This window comes from Notamacropus eugenii, chromosome 6 (assembly GCF_028372415.1).
Source record: "Notamacropus eugenii isolate mMacEug1 chromosome 6, mMacEug1.pri_v2, whole genome shotgun sequence".
Taxonomy (NCBI): domain Eukaryota; kingdom Metazoa; phylum Chordata; class Mammalia; order Diprotodontia; family Macropodidae; genus Notamacropus; species Notamacropus eugenii.
The window spans coordinates 234,268,493-234,295,412 of NC_092877.1; the positions used below are offsets into that span (position 1 = coordinate 234,268,493).

The window sequence follows — 26,920 nt, forward strand, 5'->3', positions numbered from 1 at the left end:
TCTTTCCTTCCTTCCTTCCTTCCTTCCTTCCTTCCTTCCTTCCTTCCTTCCTTCCTTCCTTCCTTCCTCCCTTTCTATGCTAAAATATAATCTGCCAAAATACTGTATATGTTTAAGTGAGAAGTCATTTCTACTATTTAAAATCCTGCCAGAATCATTAACTCTTAATGATATCTGAGGATATGATAAGTGTTATTTCACTTAAATATAGTTACTTAAGAGCCTTATTTTGAGAAGGTTTAAAGAGAATTAAACTCCATAAAAGAAACATTAAGAGTTATGGTTTTTATGGGGATAAAAATTGTAGATTTCTCAAATCAGCTTACTAAATGGCACTCTAGACTGGGTGGCTATAAAAGCAAAGCAAATGCTATGGAAGTGATTATCAACATCTGAGAAGAAAATGAATAATTCTTCATTTTCCAGAACATGCTACCAGCCCAACAACAATATGCATATTTCAAAAACTCCTCCCATGATGTGGATAACTTGCACCGAAACAGCAACACTGTTAATGACCCTTTTGCCTCACGCCATGCAATCCCAAGATTGATTGGGGTTTGGGCTGTGTAGATCATGTAATAGAGTGTTTTTTATAAACTAAAGGAGAAACATGGACCTCACCCAGCATCATGTTCTAACAAACTGCACTGTTGTAACTGGTTCCTACAGAGTATATATAACTTTTAAAAGTAAAATTTAATCACCTAATATTTAGAATAGGATGTGTACCTTTGTGCATTCATCTCTGTTCGTGTTTGTTATCAGCGGCTCACTTTGATCCTGGCTGATTGTATTATCTTCCCACTGGTCAAGTGAATTCAATCACATGGTGAGCTGGGGATAGGATGCAATTGATTAACACCTCCTTTGGGCTCATAATCACACAGGGTCTGCCTTGTTAATGTACTCCTGAGCATGCAGTCCACCATTGTTACAATGGGCTGCTGTGGAACTTTATGATTCTGAACTACATTGCTGTTTTATATATGATCCTACAGGTGGTCTGCCTTAGTCTGTTGCAAAATACTTCTTACGTGGTGTCATCTCTATGCAATGATTCAAATATTTCTTTTTTTTTCAAATTAAGATGTTATTTACAAATAGTTTACATTTTTGATTGATTTATTCATTCAAGTTATCTGGGCTTTCCGTTATTATATTAATTGGGGATACATTCTCAAGAGAACAAATTCTCAAGATAGCTTAAAAAAAAGTAGCAAATGGCAGAGCCAGAAATGAAATCCAGACTTTTCTGATTCCAAATCTAGAATTCTCACTGCTGTGGTATTTAATTCAAAAGACTATGGCCTAAATATCTTTACAAGAAAATTAAGAAGATAAATACCAGACTACTGCAAGCATTTCAATGAAATGAACTCATGGAACTGCGATATCAGTAAATACAGCTTGGATAAACACAGCAGAAGGATAATAAACTGCATCATGGAGCAGAAATAAATAGGTTTAGGACAGGGGTATGAACTGCATTTGGGAAATGACCTAGTGTATTTTAAGGAACACAGCCTTCTGCTTTTTAACAATAATATTTTTCAGGTTATGTCATATAGCTATGGATCACAGAATACCACAAACTTTATAGAATTAAATTTATGAGTCAGAATCAGGTCTGCCTTCAGAAGTGGCACTCTCCCTCCTTAGAGGTCTTCAAACTTTTTGGAGAATGTAATAATGATTATGCTTCAGTATAGGGTAGTTTAGGAGACCACTCAGGTTCCTTCTATTCTGTAAAGTAATTTGACCTTGCACTCCTAATCTATAAAATGGGGATAATGACACTGGGTAATACCCTCAGGGTGGTGGTGAAGAATGTTCTTTGTAAACACAAAAGCAGAATTAGAGAGATAAGAAAATATGAGAAATGATTTTTACCCTTTGTGAGTTTAAAATACAGTTGAAAATATGGAGTACACACACGTAATAATACAGAAAACCACCAAGTCTTAAATACTGAGTACTTAATGAATGGTATTAATGGATAGGACTGTTGTATTTTAGAGGAATATGTGAATTAAAAGCAAGAACACAATTTGGGGCTCATCTATCAATCTATAGTCCTTACCACAACAATGCTGGGCTAAGAAGATATTAACATTTTAAAATCAGTTTTTTGAATTAGAATAGATGAATATAACTTGCTACATAAAAGCATGGTTCTCAAATAGAGGAAGTGGAATTCTCAATTATAGGTGGTGCATCATTGTAAAACATTCATCACTTGAAAAAGAAAATTGAGCAAAAACAAAGCTTCGTAGGGGGACTCTTTGACAAGACTTCCTTTGAAGAGGAAGGGGACATGTTAGTTGTGTTTTAATACTGAAGAGGAGATATCACTGAATCGATCACGTCACATTGATCCTTTGCTAGATTTACCTTCGTGTGAACATCTATCTCTCCATTTGTGGTCTGTAATGGACAGACTAAGAGAGTTCATCCCAGGCTACCAATAAAAGACCTGCGACAACAATGATGTTAATTTCCAGAAATATCCAGGGAACACCAAATCTCTTTCAGTTGCAAAGATGTGTGTGTGTATGTGCATGTGTGTGTGTGTGTGTGTGTGTGTGTGTGTGTGTGTGTTTGTGTAAGGGAGGGTTAGAAGAGGGGAAAGTTAACCATTGAATGGTTAAACTGTTCTATATAATTTTCTGAAGATATATTTTAACAAAGGAAATAGAAATCTATTTGCTATTAAATCCCATTTTACACATTTCTAAAAGAGCAAGTGACTCTAGTCTTGTAATGTAAATACTTAAGATAATGTTCCATTTAACCAGAAACATGTGATCTGTATAAACATGTAAGCTATATATTGCTTGGCTTTTAGCTCAAGTCTTCATATACCTCACACTTCCACCTATAATCCCAGGCTGCAAAAGGAACATAAGCATCTGCTTGGGGTGTGGGGGATGTCACAAGCAATCACAAGCAAACACATCTGCAGAAAGGGTAGTAAAATGTATTTCTCTATAACAGAGCTGACTTGGAGAAAAAATCAATACAATTAAGTGGCTACCAAAAGTGGATATTAAATGCAACAGTCAAAAGAAAATAAGAAAACATATATGGTGCAGATCATGCAACTAAAAATCAATGAGACTTAAAAAGACCATCAATAGGTAAAAGCAATAAACCAATCTGTCAAAGAACAAAATGCAATAATGAGACCTTTGGGTACTGATAAGCAAAATTCTCAACACACTTAGATGTCCTTGTGATTTCCAAACAAATCTCTAGATGCTTTGATTGTTCTTATCTCCAACAATAAATTTAAACAGCGCCTTCTTTAAAATCTTCCCAAAAGAAATTCTAAAATTGCAGTGATAAATAACTAAAGATCACTTTCTCATTGGCTTCACAGAATACATTCACACAATACACTCACAGAATACATTTGGATCTGTGTGTGTGTGTGTGTGTGTGTGTGAACACACATGCATGTGTGCACACACAAACACACAGAGTATAAACGTAGTTTACAATTCCCATAATGGAATGCTGTTCCCCTTACAATCAGCATTTCCTCTCTGGCATGACTTCTTCCTACTTCTTCGGCAATATGCCTGTGGAGGTTTGGCCACAACTTTCTTATACAGATAAGAATACCCTGGAGTTGTAGCAACTGTACCCAGCATTCATAGAAAGGGATTAGCTTAACTTCCAACAGTCACTAAATAAGTGTTCTTAATGAGGGACAAAGTTCCCTCTGTTTAAGACAATTATGATTTCACTGATGTAGGGACTGCATCTGGACATCCTTTAGGGTACTGAGAGAGTCATAACGGATAGGTCTATTTCTTGTCAGAAATCTGACCTATGCAAAGGAAAGTAGGTCAAAGAGAAGGTTACTGAAGGTTCCTTAAAGTTCTAGGCCACGATGCACAAAGGATTTGTGATTTCAAAGGGGTGGAGCTCCTTTTCCTACCAAAGATCCAAAGCCCTCCAGAATAGCAAATGTCTCACAGAAAAGCTAAATGATTTGTCCTCAGTAACAAAACTAAGTGTCACAAAGGTAGTATTTGAGACTAAAGTAGATCACCTGGACTCTAAGTTCAGCAGTCTGGTCACTACTCTATGCTAAATTTAAAAAAATCTTAATTTAAAAAATACCAAGTAAGATGGATATTTCCATACACAAAGTAGAACAGCTAAAGAGACCTGTACATGAACCTATGAATCTCTACTATCAAGTACTTGTTTTTACTCTTAAGAAAAAAAATTCAACATATAATGTTCAAAGTTGTCCTGCTTGTCTGTTTTTCCTTCTGATCCTTCTTTTGTTCTATCCTGTTCATTTTTTTCTCTCACTCTCCCTTTTTTTAAAGTGGGGGGGAGGGGCATAGCAGAAACCCCAACAATAGCTTCTCTTCCTCCCACCTGCTCACCTAGGCCAGGAAAAACAAAGCCCTTGTAGAAGTGTGCATAGTCCGGCAGAACAAATTTGCTAAATGGTCCTATATCTGAACAATGTTTGTCTCCTTCTGCACCTTGTGTGTCCATTATCCCCGCTGGGAGGTATACAGTCCATGCTATGTTTCTATAACATTTTCTCATTGGATGAAATACCAGCAAAATTCTTCTCTCTGTCACACACACACACACACACACATACACACACACACACACACACAGAAGAAAATGTCATTATTAGGTGATTTTAATTCAAATTCTGTCTGTCTAGTACTTTTTTCTGTATATCATTTTGGTCACCCGATAAGCTAACCCATGCCTTTCATACTGAGGTTTGTGTGTATGTGCAAGTATGGACTCAGGAACAAGTTTTAGTCTCTTTTTAGTATAAAGCATATTTAGTTACATTATAAATCAATTTAACAGTGGCTATCACTCCATGGTCTACTGGTTGCCATTTTCCTTTGATGGATCTAAATCTTTGAATTTCACATTATTGGACCACAGGTCAGTAGGTTGAATCAGGTAGTTATCTACTATTAGAAGCAAATTTTCTTCTAGCTCCATTTAACAAAGATGGATCCTTATAATATTTTCAAAATTGCCCAGTTAATACCTATTGAGACACTACCTATTTCATCTGCACATTGTGGAATTCTAGATATATAAATAATTCTCTCATTTTCTTCAGTGCATTTAACCTAATGGACACATATTTATAGCAACCCATAATGGTTATCTTCTTTATCCCATGAATGTAATTTGCCAGGTTTGGATAGAAGTGTCCACTGCTTTGCTTCTTAAAAGCTCAGTTTAAAAGGTAGCATGCCAAGCTTGAGAGAAAAGCTATAATCATGGCCACATCTCTGCCTCTAGTGAAAATATCCTTTGAGAAAGCAAGGAGAGGTTTAACATGGGGGAAGAAGATACCTCCTATCATCCAACCTTCTACTCATTGGTTTTCATTAGTTAAGAAAACTTTCATAAGACAAACTAAAATATTGTCCTACCTTGCTCTGCATACAGCAAGAATTATGGAAATGCTAAGTTAACACATGTTTAATGCTTCATTAATGTTCTCCTCTGATACCTCATTATGGTGAGGAGAAAACCTTAGATTCTTGGGTAAATTGAGGGTAAGTTCTAGAATATCCAAGCTAGAAAGATTTCGAATGAGTCTTCTTCAATGGATGTCTTGTTTTGAAGGACTTCACTACTTCCAGAAGACTCACCTCTTTATATTTGGCAAGAAGATGAAGATTTCTTCCTCCTTTTCTGGCCTTGGCAACATGCCACAAAGGTATTTATAAAGGCACAGAAAAGTGAGTTGTGTTTCACACCTTGTGTGATTTCACCATATCACATTGGGGGAATGGGTGGGAATAGGACAGGGCTAGTCATTAGCACCGTCAGCTTAGATACCAGGTCAGAGAACAAACAAAAATCACACTAGGGAAGTTGGTTATCTCTGCTTATGTGGCAAAGGTTGATTATTCTGGCTCCCATTTTCTACCATTTGCCACAGGATCTTAGATCTAGATTTGGAAGAGACATTGAAAGGCCTATCCATTTTACAAGTAAGGAAACTGAGCCCAAAGGAATTAAGTGAATTGTCCAAAGTCATGCAGTTAAGGTATGTGGCAGAGTCGAGATTCATGGTCATTCCTATGACCTAAATTCAGCATTATTTCCATTGCATGATTCTGCTTCCCATACTCCATAACTGTAGAGTGATATTAGAAATACAACCAAAAGGTTGGAAATCTGACTTTGAATGGCATACTTGATTTAGGTAGGCTTGGATGTATTAGTGTTACTTCTAAAATGTGGCAGGCATTTCTAATTTTTAAAGTGTTCTTTGACTGCATTCATATTGTCAGTTTTACAAGGTTCTAAAGTATAACATTTGATAACTTGCTTTGTTTTGAACTTATTGTCCTCCCTGTCACAATCGAGCTCCCCCTTCCAATTTGGTTTGGCACCAGAATTTTAGCAGCTACTTAGACGAAAACCTTGAAGTCTTCTTTAAACCATTATTCCTTTTTTTAACTCCATGTGTGATAGATTACAAAGTCTTGTCAATTTTCTCTTCAAAATGTTTATCGTATTTATTCCTTCCTCTCTGTGACTACTGCCACCACACTAGTTAAAGCCTTTGACATCTTCTAAAGGATCACAAATTTAGAACAAGGAAAGATAGCAGATCTCCTTTAGTCCAATTATCCTAATTTAATAAATGATGAAACTGAGGATAAGATGTTAAGATACTTGCCCAAGGTTATGAAGGTATTACACAAGAGAGCTGGAGTTCAAATAGAGGGCACCTATGATTTCAAATCCAACTATTTTTACATCCGAATTACTGAAATTGCTTCCTATTCTGCTTTACAAATTCCAATCTCTCATTGCCTTTTTAATCTGACTGCATACAGTTAAGAAAATCTTTCTTTAAAATAATTTTATTTAATTGTTTATTAGATGCTTTTGAACATTTATTATTATCAACTTTCTTATGCTATTCACTACTGTTTCATATATATTATTTTTGTTTCTCTGATTAGATTATAACCTCTCTGACAACTGGGATCATCTCCTATTGTCCTTTTCTATTTCAGTGCCTAGCAAATTGCTTAGTGCAGAATAGCAGAATTCCAGTAAATAATCATTGACATATTATACCTAGGTGCTTAACTCTCCCTTAATATTACTTCTTACTGTTTATGTAAGAAATAATTAACATACTACTTTCTAACATCTACCTAATATCTCTTGTTGGATCTCCAAACAACATGGTGAACAATTCAATGTCAAGATCATTTTGGATTTTGTCAACATAAAACAACACATCAACTCTGAAAAGTATGTTTCTTTGCTATTGTAACATAGCATATTCTTTCATAGCATTTTCACTACTTTGTTATATAATTTCTATAAAGGAGATGTGGCGATATTCCCTAGTTGAAATGAGACTAATATTGGAAATTGCCTTACCTCCCTACCACTCATATTGTGAAATACTCAGATTACAAGAGATATATATGAGGGAAGAAGAGATTTAGAAGAAAAGGTGGAAGGAGGAATGATGTCCAGCCTAAAGGGGATTTGACTAAATAAACTCATGTGGCATCTGATATGCGGCATACATATTCTCAGGCATATATCTCTCATAATGAAACAATTAAGGAATAGCCAGGTCTATTCCTGTCTTTTTGTTGCTACTGGCATTAGATTTGTAACAGTGAGGTGAGTTGTACTCTTTTTCAATGTTGGGATGAAAAGACTAAGGCTAAAGTACAATGCAGTTTCTAGAATCCCAGAGCTATTGTTCTTTTTACCAACATCTGCTGTGATCCGAAATATCACAGAATAGATACAGTGGAATTGTATCTAATGTCGGTGAGGTTTTGAAGTCAGTACCTAGGAAGCAATTCTGAAAATCCATTAAGTTATAGAAGAGTACAATAAAACAGTGATAGCTGGAAAGGAGCAAGGGGGTCTTTTTTAAAAGAAACAGTTGTCATTTAAGACTTATAGAAATTATTGTTGAAAACTGAAAACAAATAAATTAATTAAATTTAAAAGACACAGTTGTCTGAATAATGTGGAAATAGGTTCACACGACTGCACATGTATAACTTATATAACTTGCTTCTGCCATCTTGCATTAGAGGAAGAGAAAAAATTTGAAACTTAAAATATTATAAAAAATGAATGTTGAAAGCTATCTGTAAGTGTAATTGGAAAAAAAATAAAATTCCATTTACCCAAAAGCATATAAATGAGGCTGTTGTTATGGTAACAATTAAATGTAAATTTAATTTTCCCTAATACCCAATTATTTTTTAAGAGAGGGCAAGATCATGCATTTCTAACTTATAGCAGAAAACAAAAACAGATTAGACTCTATTATCAGGAAAATTGATTATTAAGGTAAGTTTAAAAATATTTATTGCTAAATATTTCTCAATTACTGTACATGTAAAAAAATAACAGCTGTTCAAAAAAAGTAGTTCCAAATTGTCTCCCATCCTCTTACCCCTCCCCTCCATCCTTGTGAAAACAAGCAATTTGATTTTGATTATACATGTGAGGTCATGCAAAACATATTTACATATTAGCAATATTAACATTAGCTATATTGCAAAAGAAAATACAAGCCAAATAAAACAACAGAGGTAAAGAATTATTTTTTTTCTAAAATATGTTTTAATCTGTATTCAGAATGAATCAATTCTCTCTCTGGAGAAGAATAGCCTTTTTTATCATGGATCCTTTGGAATTATCTTGGATCATTGCCTTGATTAGAGTGGCTAAGTCTGTCACAGTTGATCATATTTACAATATTACTGTTACTGTGTACAGTGTTCTCCTGGTTCTGGTCACTTCATTTTGAGTGAGTTCATATAAGTCTCCCCAGATTTTCCTGAAACTATCTTGCTCATCATTTTTTATAGCACAATAGTATTCTATCACAATCATATGCCACAACGTGCTGAGCAATTCCCAGTTGATAGGTTATTTAGAGGTGAGTGATGTTCAATCATTGTTTGCCCCACCCCCAACTTCTGTCTCCACTGCAAAAACTATTCCTTGTGTACCTCTTTTATATGAGATAATTTTCCCCATTTCCCATTCTTTCTGCCATTCTTTCTCATTCTCTCCCTTCCCCCTTCTCCCTGGGCATCCCTCTTTCTCAACTATTTTTTTTACATCATTCCAACATAATTGACACATTCCTATATGTTCTTTCTATGTAGAATCCTTTTAACTGCCCTAATAATGATGGAAGGTAGTATCATCTTCCTATATAGAAAGATAAACAGTTTAACCTAATTGAGTCCCTTACGATTTCTCTTTCATGTTTACCATTCTGTGTTCCCCTTCAGTCTTGTAGTTGAAAATCAAATTTTCTATTAAGCTTTTCATCAGAAATACTAGAATGTCCTTTAGTTCATTAAATATTCTTTTTTTTCCCTTTGGAGGATGATACTTAATTTTGCTGGGTAGGTTATTCTTGGTTGTAACCCCACCTCTTTTGCCTCTTGGAATATCATATTTCAACCCATCTGCCTCTGTAATGAGGTAGCTGCTAGACTTTATGTGATCCTACCTATGGTTCCATTGTATTTTAATAGTTGTTTCTGGATTCCTGAAATATTTTCTCTTTGATTGGGAGCTCTGTAATTTGCCTATAATATTCTTGTGAGTTTTCATTTTGGGATGTCTTTCATGTGGTGACCAATGGATTTTTTCATTTTCTATTTTACCCTCTAGTTCTAAGATATTGGTGTAGTTTTTCTTCATGATTTTGATTTTTCAAAATATGTCATGTTATTTCTTTGATCACAGTTTTCAGGTAATTCAATAACTCTTAAATTTTCTCTCCTTGATCTATTTTCTAGATAAGTTGTTTTATTTTTCCAGTGAGATATTTCACATGTTCTATTTTTTTTTTTGCTTTTCATTGTTTCTTGATGTCTCATAGAGTCTTTGATTTCCAGTTGCCCAATTCTAATGTTTAAAGAATTATTTTCTTCAGTGAGATTTTGTATCTGTTCTTCCATTTGATCAATTTTATTTTTTTTAATATTTTACTTCCTTCAGCATTTTGGTACCTCTTTTATGAAACTATTAATTGTCTTTTCATAATTTTCTTCCTTTTCTTTCAGTTCTCATTTTCTCTACCACTCATCTATTTTTTTATATTTTAAGTTGTATTTCATCACCCTTATCAAGCACCCATCAGAAAACATCTCAACAATGGCATCATATGGTGAGTCAGTTTACAGCAAAACTGAACAAGGCAGTCACATTCACAAGAATATTTTCAGAAGACCAGCTATATGCAACACGAGCAAACTGAAATGCAACGTTTATACTTTTAGGGCAAAGGAAAAGTAGAAGACAAATGGAAGTTCTTTGCAATTCAATAGCAAAAAACCTTAATATCCAAAAAGGCTTGAATGGAAAATGGAAAACAATTAGCATCTTTGCATACAATTAGAATAAAGCAGTTTTATTTTTTGGTGTTGACACAAGTCTATATTTTCTGTTGTGCTCAATCATTTAAAAGCAAAAACAAAAAAAACAAAAAAAACCCCAAAACTTAGAGAAGTAGTAAGAAACTCACCTAAACCAGTCCCCATCCATAGAGCCAAGAAAGGCCAAGAAAAACAGACTAAGCACTGAGACCTTCTGTAGGAATGTTACAGAGACAATGCATTGGATGGTTCACTATGCACCACAGTTTTCTTGTAGTACTGAGGTGAAGGTGGATGTCAGGAAGAGAATACTCCTCATCACTGGCTTTGGTTTAAGTATTCTTTCCCTTTTCCAACCAAAACTTACTCTTAAAAAAACACAGCAGTTGCATATTTCTGGAATCAACGTTAACATCCACCATCACTTTACTGCTGATAGTGGAAGTAACTAAAGTTAAACCTTCTTGATCACAATACATGGATTTCTGAAAGTGAACAAAAGGTAGCAAGATAGAAAGCCCTTTCCATTCATTTATTTTTAAAAATAATTTCTTAACTTTTCCAGGAATGGGCTTGTGTCCAATTCACAAAAAAAAAAAAAAAATTTGAGGCTCTGCTTGTAGCTAGCTGTTTTGCTTTATCATCTTATTCTTAGTGTGTCCCTTGAACATCCCTGTCCCACAATAGCTTTTTATGGTTAGGTTTCCTCTTTCTTTTTAGGGGAGAGGGGAATTGTTGTTTGTTCATTTTCTACCAGTGCTAACACAGGAACACCCTATAATCTCTTCCACATCAGTTATTCAGTCTGCTTACAATCTGTCTTGAGAGCTCCCAAAGTTGCTTCTGTTTCTGCCACCTCCACCTATTCCCACCAGTAGTGCTTCATCCATGTGGGCTCTAGCCCAGCTATCTCCCCTGTCACAGATTTCTCTTTCTGACCTATTATGTCGTCTTAGGCTGGAAGAATATCTTACTCTGATCTTTTGTTGGCTCTTCCACTCCAGAATTCAATTTGAGGTATTTTTTAAAAGTTGTTTGGAGGGGAACATTCAGAGAGCTCAGCCTTCTCTACTCTGCCATCTTGGCTTCATGAATAAATGTTCTTAAGAGGGTTTCACACATGCACAACTTATTAAAGGATGAACATCATTTTGTTTTTCTAGTTTCACTGAGAGGCAAGAGAAAACATAAAAAAGTCAAAGAGAAAATATGGAGTCCTGTAAATGTCTTGCCATGTTAGGAAAGCCAACTAAAGTTTTCACAGTGTCAGAACAATTAATATCATCTTTAGATATGATGAAGAAGAAATTCCAGAATCAAAATTAATACAGTGAGGTGATCACATTATGAGAGGCATACACAAGGGAATAGTAGATTCAATGGGAGAGAAGGGCAAGGAGAAAGTGAAGGAAAGAGAGGGACAGAGACTGACTCCAACCTAAAGGGGGTTTCTGCCGTGGGAAGAGCTGAGCCCTAGGATAAAATAGAAAGTTCACTCTATTTTAAAATTATTAATGCTTCTGTTTTCAGTATACATTTAATCCAATTGAACTGTTTACTATGCTATTAAGCTAATGAAGCTTTGAGACTTGATTGACACCAGAAGTAAGGAAGCAGCTTAGTAACAGTAGGGTAGGAACACAATCAAAACACTGAATAAACGATGCTCATACAAAGCAAAAATAATGATAACAAATAATAAATTGAGAGTGGTCATTTCAGTGACAACCTTATGTCTAGCGTTTTGACAATTGAATGAGATCTGTAATTATTCACAGGGAAGTATCCTATAACTGTTTTACTTCTAAATAAAGGAGAAACAAAGGAAACCTACATTATAGAAGTTCTATTTCATTATCAATGAAAAATAGTGAACCTGACTTGGCATTTTCTTAAGAGTTAGTAATAAGAAAGTTTCGAGCATGATGATAGGAATGCAACACAGAGAATCACAAATTCAACTTTATTTTATTTTTAGCTTTTACACGGATGTTCATATTAAAAATATATATATAGTCCTTTCTGATTTTAGCTTATTGCCCACCCTGCATATAAAAACTTCACTAGCCTGTTTTTCTTTTCTGGTTGCTTCTGACATGAAGCAGTCAGAAGTCATTTAACGACTGACATTGACATAACTTTGCCACAAGCAACTAAAGCAATTACAAGGGCTGGTTTGGGTACAGCTGAAACACCTTGATAAGGCAGCAGTGAAAAATGACACATCACACCAACTGAATGGTTTCATCAGTGCAACACTAAATCAGCATGTATGTCTCCAACACTCTTCATTCTGTCGATAATAGAATAATCAAACAGAAAGAACCACTGTTGCCTCCAATTTCTGCTGACAGGCTAGAATGGAAATAAAATGAAACATGCCTGGGTTGTGTCTTTCAGATGCATTTTAACCATGATGGTTTCAATTTAGTGCCCCATAAACCACTTCATATTTTAAACTAGCATGGTTTGTGGCTAATAAGCACTAGATAAGAGTAGAATACACATATTTGATTTATCTCCTCCCGCAGAAAAGTCAATACTCCAAATAGTTAAGGACAACTGAATCAAAAGATAAGATAGTGTACAGTAGGCACATATCTACATGATGGGAAATAGCCAGTCTCAAAACGAATAAAATGGAATGATAGAGTTTTCATCAGATCTTTTGAAAAGGAACCTCTCTGGGAAATATTTGATGTAACTATGTTGTATAAACCATTGCATTCTGCTTGAATAAAGGGCATATTTACAGATAAAAATGTGTGGCGGGGGAAGTTTGGGGAGAGAAAGAGGAACTAATTGTTTTTTTTTTCCATCCCTCTTCAATCTTTCAAATATTTGATTCATCTAAACCTTGATTGATTTAGAAATGTTGTCACACAGTCCCAATGTACTGTTATTATCATTAAAGGTTAATTAATTGTAGGAATAGGTAGTCTTTTCAGTCTGGAACTGCAGGGATTGAGTCCCATCTCTGACATATCTTGTCTAAGTGACCCCAGACATATCTATTGAGCATTCAGTACCCCTGGCAAGTCTATTAGATTATAAATTGCAGAACTGTTAGAGTCAGAGGCACTAGATTTCTAAATTCTTGTTTTGACACCGTAGTAAGGCTAGGATGGGATACTTGATAAGTCACTTAACATCTCTAAGCCTCAATTTCCTCATCTATAAAATGAGAGGGCTATATTCAGTGATCTTCAAGGTAGGTCCCTTCCAGCTTGAAGATCTATTATTCTAATCAGAAATATGGAAATTCTCTTTGATTTCTTCATGGAGAGACTTAAGGCCACAAGTTAGTGAATTACATACCTGTTACAAAGGAATAAACTGTCAAAGAAAAATACTACTACCTCTTTTAAAATAAAGAATACTTCATAACTATCCAGTAATAGAGTAGGAGCTACTATAACTGATCAAATTCCAATACCCACAGCACATGTGTGATAAATATTTTGTTTTTTACATTATGTTTAGTATATGTGCGCAATCTCAAATTATTATTTATCATGTATATGATATATATAATACATATATATGTGATATATACAAACTTCACATTTACTTGTACTAATAATAAAGACAATATGTTTATTCCAGTTGTGTGTGCTTAATATGACGTGGTCAAGAACTAGTTTTCTTTCTGTTCCCAATACAAAACATGCTATCTCTAATCTTCATACATTTGCATTAGCTGTACCACATCGCTGGAGTTCATTTCCTCCTTACCTTTACTTCATAAAAGCCCTGTTTCTTTAAGGCACAGCTCAAGCCTCCTCTCCATGAAACCATTTCTGACTTCCCCAACCACTAGTGCCCTCCCTTCCCAATTACCTTCTACTTAGACACTTTGTATACATGTGTATTAATTATCTTCATGTATATGCTATATATGTTTTCACAGCTGCTTATCTCTCCCATGTGAATGCTACCTCCTTGTTAAAAGGGACTGCTTAATTCTTTGTAATTATAACCACATTGCCTAGCACAGAATGCCCATAGTAGGCACTGAATTTATTGATTGATTTAAAACCATATTCTTCCATTTGGCTAGCCTTAGTCCCTTTTGCCATATCATATCTGTCCATAAAAAGCCATACTCAGTCCTACATATAGCTTCACTTCTATGACCAAAAAGGTTCATTAAGCTTTTCAGGGGGAAAAAATTGCTGAGCATATAGACATACTATTATGCCATAAAATAATATTTATGCATATAGAATTTAAGGTAATACAATGTTATTTTCTTCCATGCCAAGAAGTAGCTCACAAAATGCTTTCAGAAAATAAATCATCTAAAAAAAGCGGTTTAGGATAACCTAAAATATAGGTTGCATCAGGAAAGTGAGAGCTGTCTCTGAACCCAGAGAGTCACACATATATGTCTCAGACCTCCTTAAGAGGCCTTCCAGAGGTAGAACTGACAATGGAGACATCATAGGAGTGACTTGATTGGGCATCAGTATGTTACAAGAGTTTATCATTAGCAAAAGAACTGACTAGAAGCTAGTAAGACCAGGTTTATTGGCTGTAAAAGTATACATCCCAAAGGAAGACTTGACTCCACTTAGCTCCTTAATGGATCACCTGTTGGTTACATTTTAAAGTCAATATCATTGTGTAAACTATGGCAAACAAGCCCTTAAAGTACAGAGACCAACATAAATACAAGTAACCACAACTCCTTCTTTTGAAATCAAAACACGTTTGAGTATTGTGCTAAATGGTGCTAAGTACAAAGACATAAAATGAGGATATAAGTTGGTTCTTAGTATTTTGGTCAAGTCTCAATATTTAAAATAAATGCCACATTCTCAAGATTCTTAGTCCTACATCAATACAAATAGGTCAGATAATCAACACAATCTAAGGCTGCCTTGATTAAAAAAAATTTCATTTAAGTCAAACTGACCCAATGATTGCTTGAAAAAAAAGTTTGTTAAATGAATGTTCAGTTCCATGGTACAACTCTTCATATTGAGAACTAAGTATTCCTTTGAAAGGGAAAGGATACATGTATATATACATATACGTATGTGTATATACACACACATATGTATATACACACATATACATATGCATTCATACACACACACTCATACATACACACACACACACACACACACACATACACACACACGCGTGGCTCCAGGGAAGTAAAACCTTAAAGTGTAAAGAAGGGCCTTTCAGGTCCTATGAGTTCAAACTCCTATTGAGTTGAGTAAATTGCTTCCTCAGTTTCCTGGCAGGTAATAGTCATCCACTCTCTCCTTCCACACTCCAAATGATGGGGAACTTACTGTCTCACAGTTCTTTATAAACAACTCTCCATGTTAATAAATTCTTCCTTATATTGAAGTTATACCTTGCTGTCTGTACCTTCCATTTGTTGCACCTAGTCCAACTTTCCAGCATAATATAACATAAGTCTATTCTCTACCAGCTCATCAAATAGTTGAAATAAATTATTTTTCCTCTTTTTAGGTACTCTGTTTTCAGGCAGATACAACATATTTATGTAAAAGACTGACTAAATCAAAGTAGACTGTAAAATTGTCCAAGTATAACTCTCTATAGTTCATTTATGTGGCTACGTCACACAAGCTGAATTCAGAAGAATCAGTTTATATGCTTTTTAAACATTTTAAATAAATTTTGGAATTTTATTTTTAATTTATGGAATAAAACAAATATTTCCATAACATGATACAATAAAAAGATGATTGTGTATGAAACTACAAATCTACTATGTGCAATTTGCTATTCCTTGCAAATATAAGACAAAATTGTCACACAAATTTCTTATTTTCTTAAAAGGATGATTTGAAGATGGCCCCAAAGGAATGGACCAATGAAATTTGATGGTAGCTTCCATGTAAAATAGAAATGTGTCTATAAGGCTCAAAGAAGGTGTAGTGATTGGTAACTTTGAAGGTATTAAATATATATATATATAATTGTATAAATATAAAAAATGGTAGCTGTGAATCTTCTTTTCATAAGCCATCATATTACAATACATGATACAGAAACAGAAAGGCACAATATTCATGAGTGAGAAAAAATAGTTACCTCAATTTAATACAGTGTTCTCTCATTCTTATACCTATACTTACTGATTGAGTCCTAGTAGATTATTTAAAGAGCCTTAGAAGTCCCATAGTTTTTAGGTAATATTATCATCATAAACTTAATAGAAAATGTTCTTTGTCAATCTTTTCCTGGATTAAAAGCAAACCAGAAGATCGAAAAATAAATTAAGCTTTCATTTTAATAAAGATAGAAAAGTGGTTCTTATCAGTCTAGGAAAGGGGTCATCTTTATCCTGAGCTAAAACCATTTTATCTTTATCTATGCATTTCCAAGTGAGCTTGGTCTCCTTTCTTATCATCAGATAAGAAAACATTCCATTTGGTCATCAAAACTCATAATGCCTGAATAATATTTCTGTTCATCAGATAAAATTTCAAAAGGAATTAAGTGGCATTTCATGGAGTATTTAAAAATAAATCTTAGTTTCCACTTCCAAAAGTAAAGGAACCTATTTTAGAATGAGGACATAAGAGCTGTTTCTGTTAGAAACTAGAGTGTAGTTTAGGATAGAGAAAGGGAGGACAGTATAGTTTAACCAACTTTGTATATCGTTATGTCCCAAAATTCTTGGGTCCAGGTAGCTTCAGAGTTTCATGAGGGTAACTCATCCTAACTCCCGGATCAAAAAGGTAAGTATAATGGTGCTAATACGTTTAGAAAACAGATTGGACTTTTTTGCTCTGTCATTAAAATAATCCTCCTTAAATGATTGAGGCTACCTGTATACCGAAAATTCAAAGAAATTTCAAATCTGATCAATGAAAAATGTAACATCTTTGGTCTAACTGAATAGAAAAAAACCCAAAGGTTTTAAACAATGTTAGGAAATCAGTGGAAATGTGGCATTATGGGTAGAGAGCTAGCTTGAAGCCAGGAAGACCTGGCTTTATATCCAATATGTGAGTTTAGCTGTTTTCCAGTAATTACCTTCCAAAACAGACATAGTTTTCGTCTTTACCAAAAATGTCTTAATCCGTTTTGGTACTTGTTACATAGGCAGAAAGGAGAAGGAAGGTAGGCCCAAGAGTGGGACAGCATGGTACGTGAGCACCCAAAACATAATGAGGAAAGGGCAGATTTGCACATGATGATTAACATTTACAAAACACTAATGAAGTGATATCATCATTTTTGGGCAATCACTGTACTGTCACACAAACATTGTTTCACATCTTTCTATGAAACCAATTGAGGAAATGGTAATTTTTCTAAGATGCTTTCATTCTAAAGAAATATTCTTGAATGACTTAAACATAGGAATCAGTATCCCTAATGGTCCTGGAGGAAAACATATTCATTTGCTATAAATTATTCACATGAAGGATGATGAATAATTAAAAATTGACTTTCCACAATTAAATTTACAGAGTTAAAGGTCAGTAGATATCCTCAACCCACATTATTCTGGCACTTTAGCTCAGGTCTAAGTTTTTTTTTCCTGAAATAATTTGCCATATGTCCACTATCAATAGCCTGTGTCTTGAGGAATAAAAGGGATATCTGAGGTAGGTATATTCTGTCTTTTTCCTATGAAAAATGTTTAGCTTGTCTTCAAAAAGAGGAGAGAAGGTATCTAATGAGAAAAAAAATATGCTACTTATAATATCCAATTTTTAAAAGTTCTAAGGAGAATGGGAACAAAGACAAGGAACCAAGGAGAAATATAAGAGTGGCATTGTCAGTTTAGTGTAACTGACTGAAAGTAACCAAGGCTTCTGGGGAATATTAAAAATGACAAAAATGTAACTTTTAAAGCTATCTTGGGAGTAAGAGAAAGATAAAATAAGGGACAGGAGCATAGCATGAGATTCTGGGGATGATTATAAAGGATGAAGAAAACAGAATAATTCAACTTGTAATTTGTTTCTGTTTTCTATACGAACAACAACAATCAGAAAGATTTTCAGACAGAGAAGTACAGACAAAAGCAGTCAATAGGGAATTGAAACCTAAGATAAGTGAGGGGCATAGTGGTTCTTGATGGGTTCCAATTACCAGGTATAGACAAACTCTATCCTAGGGTCCTGAAAGAACAGTTCAATGTTACCATTGAACATTGTGTGTGCGTACGTGATTTAGAAAGATAATGGAGAACAAGGGAGAAGCTAAACATTGACTTTTTTCCCATTTTCTAAAAGGAAAGAGAGTAGTTTCCTCAAACTACAAAGGCATGAGTTTGGCATTTGAACCCTGAACAAATTCTAATGAAAGAGAGGGAGTTCTGTATCCCTCTTCACACTTCCTGCCTGAATTACTCTTAGTTCATTAGATTTTACATCTGTAAATAATAAGATCTCTACCTTTGGACTGCATTGTGAGGTATAAATCTCTTTGATTGGGTCCAGAAGTATACAAAAAACTAATCAAAGTAAACAAGCCTTTGGGGATCTGGGTAGAAGAATTTTAGTAGTGTGCAGTCTGGCAGTAAACCAAGCTTGGTGATGGACACTATGTTCAGGAGATGATGATTCCAGTTCTAAAGTGGGAGACAAGCACTTAAGAATGAATCAAATCACTGTCAAGGAAAAATTTTTTCTTTCTTTCTCTCCTCCCTGAAATTATCATTTGGTCAGACCAGAACAGTAACAGACAATGAATCTAGCTAGGATTATACAGGTGGAAGAAGCTGGAGACAATATATTCAGCTAAATGGAATGAGGACAAAGGTGGGTGGAAAGTCATACTTTTAGGGGGAAGGCAGCTTCAAGGACTTTGATCCCTTAAACCAGAGAAGAATGCTAGTCCAATAAAGGATTTTCAGGTCATAAACCACCCTGAATTGTGAAATAGCCCTCGCCACATTCTGCATGTGTGCCTCATTACCATTGTACTCTAAGATGGAGCTCTCTAGTCCCATGAATCTGTGTGTTTGTGGATGTTTTTGCTCCAAGTTTTTGGAGAGAATATTTTGTATCATTGTTCATATTTTTGCTAAAAAGCTATCTTGAGAATAAGATATAGTAATCAGATGATTACTAAAGGGCAGCACATTGGTGGGAAGTAAAATATTAGAAACTCAACCTCTCAGGGTTACCTGTGCCTTGATTCACCTATACTGTAAATTATGATGCAAAAGAATGATGACATCAACAACATTGCTAGAGTAAATATTGTAATAATTTAACCTGTCAATGACTTTGAGCTAGATCATGAGATCTGCTAACTCCTAAATGTCTTTCCTTTTTTGGTGGTTCTATATCAAATGATGTCGGGAACAGGCAATTTCATTCCCACCACCTGGGGAGTCTGGCCATTTACTAGGCATAAGCAGATGGTTTCTCCTACAGAAACTCACTGTCAAAGTGATGACGCCTGCAAAACCATTGATGGTTTTATTATTTTTTCTCTTACTCCCTCCTAGAAATACATCTGTGACTACAATGTTTATCCAAACAATTTCTCTTTACAAGGGAACTACCTGATTTTCTCATGACTTCCAATAACCTGTCTCAAGTCAAACACCTGCAGATGTGCCTTCTTATATTAAAACAAACAAAATTTAATATTGCTACATCGTATCTATTTTTGGAGATATTGCAACTGATTCTTCTCACTTTTTACAATTCGATTTGTATTGGGAGTAAACATGAGAGTTAGAATTATTCAGAGGGAAAAGAAGATTACCTCTTTCAGCATAATAGTTACAAAGATGGCAATGGAGGCATTGTGCTCTACCTGCTTCATGCATGGTTAGACTCAGTACTGCATTTTTGGCAATAGACATTCAAGCCGTGCTTCTCTCAAATTCTATGTCTGTCTGTCTCTGTGTCTCCGTCTCTCTCATCATCATCACCATCATCCAAGCCCCTATCCATTATCTACATATCATATGTATATTTATTTACTTTGGTCTATCCATCTCTGTTTCTTGCCCACCATGATGCTTGGCTTATAATTGGTATTTAAAACATTTTCTGAAACGATTTAAAAAACAACTTGAATGAGATTCAAACCATAACATTTTAAACGCCATTGTAATCTTTTTTGTTTGCTTTAACGATCAGTAAGATAGCTACGTGATTTTGTACAAGTTAGCTAAACTCTCTAGGCCTGTTTCCTAACCTGAAAAATGAGGAACTCAGTCTAGGTTTACTCCAGTTCTAACTTTCTATGATTTTCATTTCCACAGGCTATGGGACATCAATGTCATATGCAAAGATGTTTGAAAATACCTACAGTATTATACATTTTCCACATAAAATTTTACTAGGTGTGAAAGCTAAGGGAAGAGAGGTGCAAAAAGATGAGCATTCTCCAGTCTCAAACTTACAGACTGAGTTCTATTTCTATAAATTCCATTCCAAATCCCACCACACCCACTATATTTAAGAGACTGTATTATCATAACTGGAAGCTTTCATTGACCTAAATACTTAGTATAATTCTATTCCAATTGAATTCTGAAATACAAGAATGATTTAAGTCCTTTATTATTTGAAAAAAAGTATTTAATCAGACCAAAAAGGGAATATGAGATAGCCTTAAGCATAAAGATGAAACAATATGTTTATTGTGTATCAATCTCCTTATGTAACTCAACAGCTGTCTCTTATATTTTACTTTAATGATATAACCTCAAAGGGAATGATATGCTTTATATATCTTCCCTCCTTCACAAGTGCCTACAACTATCACATGTTGGTAGGATTGGGTTAGAAATACAAAGATATAGAATATTCCAGTCTTTGTTGAGCAAATCCAAATACCACATATGTAAATTTCTCTACAATACAAGATTTAAAGGAGACCACACTTTTACAGATCTGGAACACTTTGCAATAATGGTTATGTTTGCAGCTCTATACACATATCTTCAGAAATTCTGGACAAAGTAAGGTTCTAGAATACAAGAAAAGGTCTGCAGAGGTGTAGATCAAAACAGAAATGGTCTCCAAAGATTCTAAGAAGTGAACAGATTGAATGAACAGATTGGATCTCAAGGACAAAACTTGAATTTCAATATCTTGTCTGATACATTATAATTTTAGAAAACTATGATTGCTAAAAATATTTTGAAAACCATTGAAAAATTACTTAAGGAATTATTATACAATTTCTTCAAAACAAAACAAAACAAATCAACAAAAAGTAGACCTCAAAGATTTGGTTCCTCACTTTTCCCATTAACAGAAAAAGGAACAATAAATACTTTAGGACTTTAATCACTGCCAAGCTGTTTTAAGTACCTGTTAATACAATAGTTGACTGGGCTTTTCCAAGGAGTTATTTTTTCTAAATGACTATATAAAAAAGCTTTATTACATGCATATGGGAAGACAGTGAAGAACTAAGAAACAAAACTCCATAATGTGGTAGAAGGACCAATACAAAGTTTGAGAAGACCTGCTGAAAACAATTTCAGTTCTGTGCTACTGACTGAAAATGTCTACTCTTTTACCTCCTCAGTCTCCTTTGCTGGATCTTTTTCCAGCTCATGGCCATGTACCCTAGATGCTTTCCAAGGTTCTATCCTAGGTCCTCTACCATTTTTTTTTCTTTATTCTTTCAGTGTTGCTTACCTCCCATAGGTACAATTATCATCTTTCTATATAGATGATAACCAGATGTCTATATCCATACCTACCTAATCTCTATGTTCTGGTACTATATCCTCAGGCGCCTCTTGGACATCCCAGATTGGATTCCCGGTACACATCTCAATCTCTCTACATAAAAAATAGTCCTCATTATGTTAGCCTAAAAACCTCTCTTCTTCCGAATTTCCCTACCACTTATAAGGGCACCAATTTCTTCCATATCATCACAACTTTGTGGTCATTGTCAATTCCTCCATCACCACTTTCACGTCACTTATCCAATCTGTTGCTAAGTCTTGCTGTTTCTACCTTCTTGATTAATGTCCTTTTCTCTCCATTCACATAGCTACCTTCCTGGTACTGGTTCTCATCACCTGCATCTACACTATTGCAATAGCCTTCTGATTGCTCTCCCTGTTTCAAGCCCTAACTCACTACAATCTATCAGGTATCAAAAGGATTTTCCTACAGTACAGATCTAATCATGTCACACCTCCACCTATAAAACCACTTAATAAATTCTAGTGGTGACTTCCTATTAACTTCAAGTAAAATATAAGAGGTTTTGTTTAGCTTTTTAAGCCCTTTCAAACCTGGATCCTTCATCCTTTTGGATTTCTAGCTTTTCACTTCCTTCTGCCTCCTCTACCTAATATCACGTCTTTGATTCCATGCATTTTCACCAGTCACCTCCATGCCTTGAGTATTCTTTTTCCTGGATCTCCAATTCTAGTTTCCCCAGCCTCCCTTCAAGACTCAATTGAAATCTTACCTTCCATAGAAAGTCTTTCCTAGTCTCTTTTCCCCTCCTCCACTGCTTATACCTCATCTCTGAGATTGCCTCTCATTTATACTATATATAATTTCTATGTACATTTTTTTGTATGCTGTCTCCCATCAGAATGAAAATGTGTTGAGGCCAAGGACTATGTTTTTGCTTTCTTATCTCCAGTATGTAACACAATGCCTGACGCATGTAATATGGTCAGAAGCTGCTGCTCATGACCAGGCAATAGAAACAGGAGAAATAACAACTTAATCCTCTTTTTTTTTGATGCCCCCATGTCATGAATTAATTGAGACACTGATTTCAGGGGTTTTAAGTTTGCATCTGATAACTAAGTATGGGGAATATATGTTAGTACAATTGTAGCTACTTACACCTAGCTGGTTTCTATGGAATAGACTCTCAATATGGACTGTGTTTCATTCCTCTGTGTGCTCAAGGGAGGACTCAAATGATTTATATCTCAGAATTCCTGGGATCTGATTGTTTCTATATCTGGGGTTGGAGTAAAAAGGGATTTATGGTAGCCACTTGGTAGATATCTATTGTTTATGATGACCTCCTTGTTATTAAATGATGTTCATTTACTTACTGAATCTATGCCAAGACTAAAAATTCTCTATATATGCAGCATTCCAACATCTGTTAACTTCTGTGGGAAACAAACTCCGTTTATATCAAGGTCATGTGCAAAGCATTCACTCACTGAAATAGACAACGTCCAAAGAGAGGTGGGGCGAGTCTGTAGTTATGGGTTCGGAGAGAACACAAATTCACACCCACCTTGACAGTGGTGATCACTGCTCCTAAACTATAGCCCTGTTTCTCAAAAACCTCCAGTTCTTCCTTTTATTTCCTGTCTAATAAAACATAAATCCCACAGGTTGATATTTAAACCCCTGAGAATCTGAATACAACCTACCTTCCTAGACTCATTTCTCTTTGCTGATCTTAACTTATTCTACATTTCAGCCAAACTGACCTACATTCTTTCCTTTGAACACAGAATTGCATCCTCAGCCTTTGGAAGGTGGTTACTGCTCATTCTTTTTTCCCCTTCCAAAGGCTGGAATGCAGTCCTTCCTCATTTTCTATTCCCTAAAATCTCTCGCTTCTTCCAAGGCTCAGCTCAGGCATCACCTCAGGTGTTAGCACTCATTCCTTCTCAAATTATCCTATATTTACTTATCTGTTTACTATAAGCCCCTTAAGGGTAAATACTGTTTTCCTTATTTTGTCTTTATATCTTTTATCCTCTAACACGATGCCTTTAACAGAAAGGGCAAATAAATATTTGGTGAACGGAGTTGGGGAATATCATAAGAGTGAATGAATAGGTTTCCCTGCTCATGTTCTTCTAGCTTTTGTCATCTCTTTTATTATTGTACTCATTTTTCTTTATGCAAAATTACTGTAAGGTATTGAGTTTAATATGAATCATGACCTTATGGTTGCACGCTTTAAGAAAAAAGGTTTCCTAATCACATCACCCATTTCTTTCCAAGATCATGAACAGACTTCAAAGTCTGAATTGCATGTCGTGAAATGCTGATGTTTTCAAATTTTAATATTAGAACTGTAGTTTGGCTAGGTTTCTCTTTAAGCATTCATTTCACAATTACTTTCAAAATAGCTCAAAAAATTTTAAACAAATGTATTCCTTAATTCTCTGAAGGCTCTGTCTATTTTACATGGACCTGTCCCCAGTGTGTTTATCATTCAGTTTTCCCTAGAAGTCCTTTAAATATTTTTATTAATAGGAAACCTGACAAGGCCTTCAACATTTTAAATTTTTATTTCTTGATTGTACAGCAAAATCCTTATTGTGTAAGATAAAAAGATTTATCAGAAGAGAATGCCTTAATCTAGCTCTGCTTTCTAAAAACAATCCCTTAGGAAATATAAATGCATTTGCTGCTGAGAGTCATTTGATTATTTTTCAGAATTTGAGACCTCCAATTCAGATCTGATCATCAACCCACTTTTCCTCCCCAGCTCCCCCACCAATTTACATTGTGCCTGCCTCGTTGCTCTAGGAGAGAATTACCCAATCTTGTGATGGAGCTCTTATGAGTCATAATTTAGTCCTCACACAAGAGCAGAATTGGTTTGATTTTTTTGGTGGGGGCAGTGGGAATGTGAATAAACATATGACAAGAATGTACAACTAACATTCTTTTCTCCAGACAAGGGTTTCCAGTTTTTCCCATTCGTTACAAAAGTACATCTTATGAATTTACCAGAGTTCTTGTGGCAGGCATTGAAAAAAATAAACTATATTATAAACTTACAAAACAATGGTATGTCATACTTATGCCCCCCCCATCAAGCCAATTAATTTTATCACAAATTTACATTTCTTTAATTCTAGTTGTGTTCTTTCCTTTCCATGTAAAATTTCATGATTTAAATGATCATACCTAAGGTTTGAAAAGTTTCTCTTTTTCCCATCCTGCTACCTCCTATGAAAAAGCCACTGAGCATTTTCATGGATAATTGTACTGGGATCTATCATTCCCTGACATTCCACAAAAAGACCATATTTAAACCTTTCCACTGTCTCGTCTTATCATAGGAGCAGTTTGGCATTTGGTGTTTGGAGACAGCTATAACACAGTACCATCTGTACCACTCTGTTTCAAGAGGGACATCAATTTTTATCCTTGTCGAATCCTGCAGGAATTACCCTGTGAAAACTCAGCACATGCACGAACCCGTTATAATTCAGTTGTCTAACTGTGGCCAAGATATGTGTGCCAGACGGAAGCAGTCGTGTTCATATATTTGGGGGAGAAAGAAAAATGCTGTCGTATATTCAACCATAGAAGCACAGGATTGCTAAGTAACTGACTGATAAAATATTTGTCTGGATGCTGTAGCCTCCAAGATTAACATTGGCATTTTGCTTTTAAATAATATTCTAGACTTTGCCTGGCAATACTAAAATTTGTACTAATTGCATTGGGGATTTAAAAACAATTTGGCCAAAAGGAGGATCTCTTTGTTACTTGGTACAAATAGCTAGCATTAGGCAGTTAGGTGGTACAGTGGATAGAACTTTGGACCTGGAGTAATGAAGTCCTGAATTCAGATTTGACCTTAGGCTCTTACTGGCTGCGGAATCCTGGACAATCACTTAACCTCAGTTCCACATCTGTAAAATGGGAACACAATGGAGAAGAACACAATAAACTAGTCCAATGTCTTTGCCAAGAAAACATCAAGGACAAATACCATGGGGTCACATAAAACTGGCACTATTGGACAAAAATGAGAATACGAACAACAAAGCACTCCCATAATGATGAAGGATCTCATTTGATTCTCACAACAACACTGTGAGGTAGATGAGATATTACGAAATGGAATAGTATATAAGGTACTCTGAAAACCTTCAGCTGATATATAAATGCTACCCTCATCCCTCTTGTCATTTTATAAATTGGGAAACAGGCTGAGACATTAAATGGCTTGCCGGGGTTCACAGAGCTGAGTGTCCAAAGCTGGATTTCAATGAAGGTCTCTGTGACTGTAAGTCCAATACTCTGCCATTAAATAACAAGAAGAATGAGATTGATAATAGTAATAGCTATCATTTATATAGCTCTTCAATATTTGCAAAGTATTTTACACATTTTATCTCATTTTATCCTCACAACAACCCTGTGGTATTGTTAAGCATTATTTTACAGATGAATAAACTGATGTTTCCAGAGGTTAGGTTACCACCAGGAGGAAGTCATTAATTACCACACAGCTAGGAAGTAATTAAGGTGGGGTTTGAACTCAGGTCTCTTTGACTCCAGGTCCAGAATTCTTTCTACTTTGACAGCCATCTTGCTATCCCAGAGCATGCAGAGAAATTAGGGTGAGATTACTTAACTAGTCTTCTTATCTTATAAATCTCATTTCAAATGAAATTAATATTAAAACATGAATCTTTACTTAATAACTGTCAAATCTCCTCCATCTCTTCAGTTACAGTTTTAGGAAGCTTCCATTTATTAAGAAAGTTGACACACTTGAAAGGGAGTCAGAAAATCTGAGTTTGAATTCTTTAATAGATTATGGAGGGTTCTTCAATG

General features: G+C 35.1%; 1 protein-coding gene across 2 annotated transcripts in view; it reads right to left on the minus strand.

The window, feature by feature from the left end:
• GPC6 (glypican 6) overlaps positions 1–26,920 on the minus strand; it is a 1,287,247-nt gene that overhangs the window by 807,255 nt on the left and 453,072 nt on the right. Inside the window, exon 2 of one of the 2 annotated variants that reach the window (XM_072622121.1) lies at positions 733–837. The exons of the other annotated variant lie outside the window; for it this stretch is intronic. Within the exon in view, the coding sequence (XP_072478222.1) occupies positions 733–742 (10 nt within the window). The 5' untranslated portion in view covers positions 743–837. The remainder of the gene's footprint in view (positions 1–732; positions 838–26,920) is intronic. 2 annotated transcript variants of the gene reach the window in all.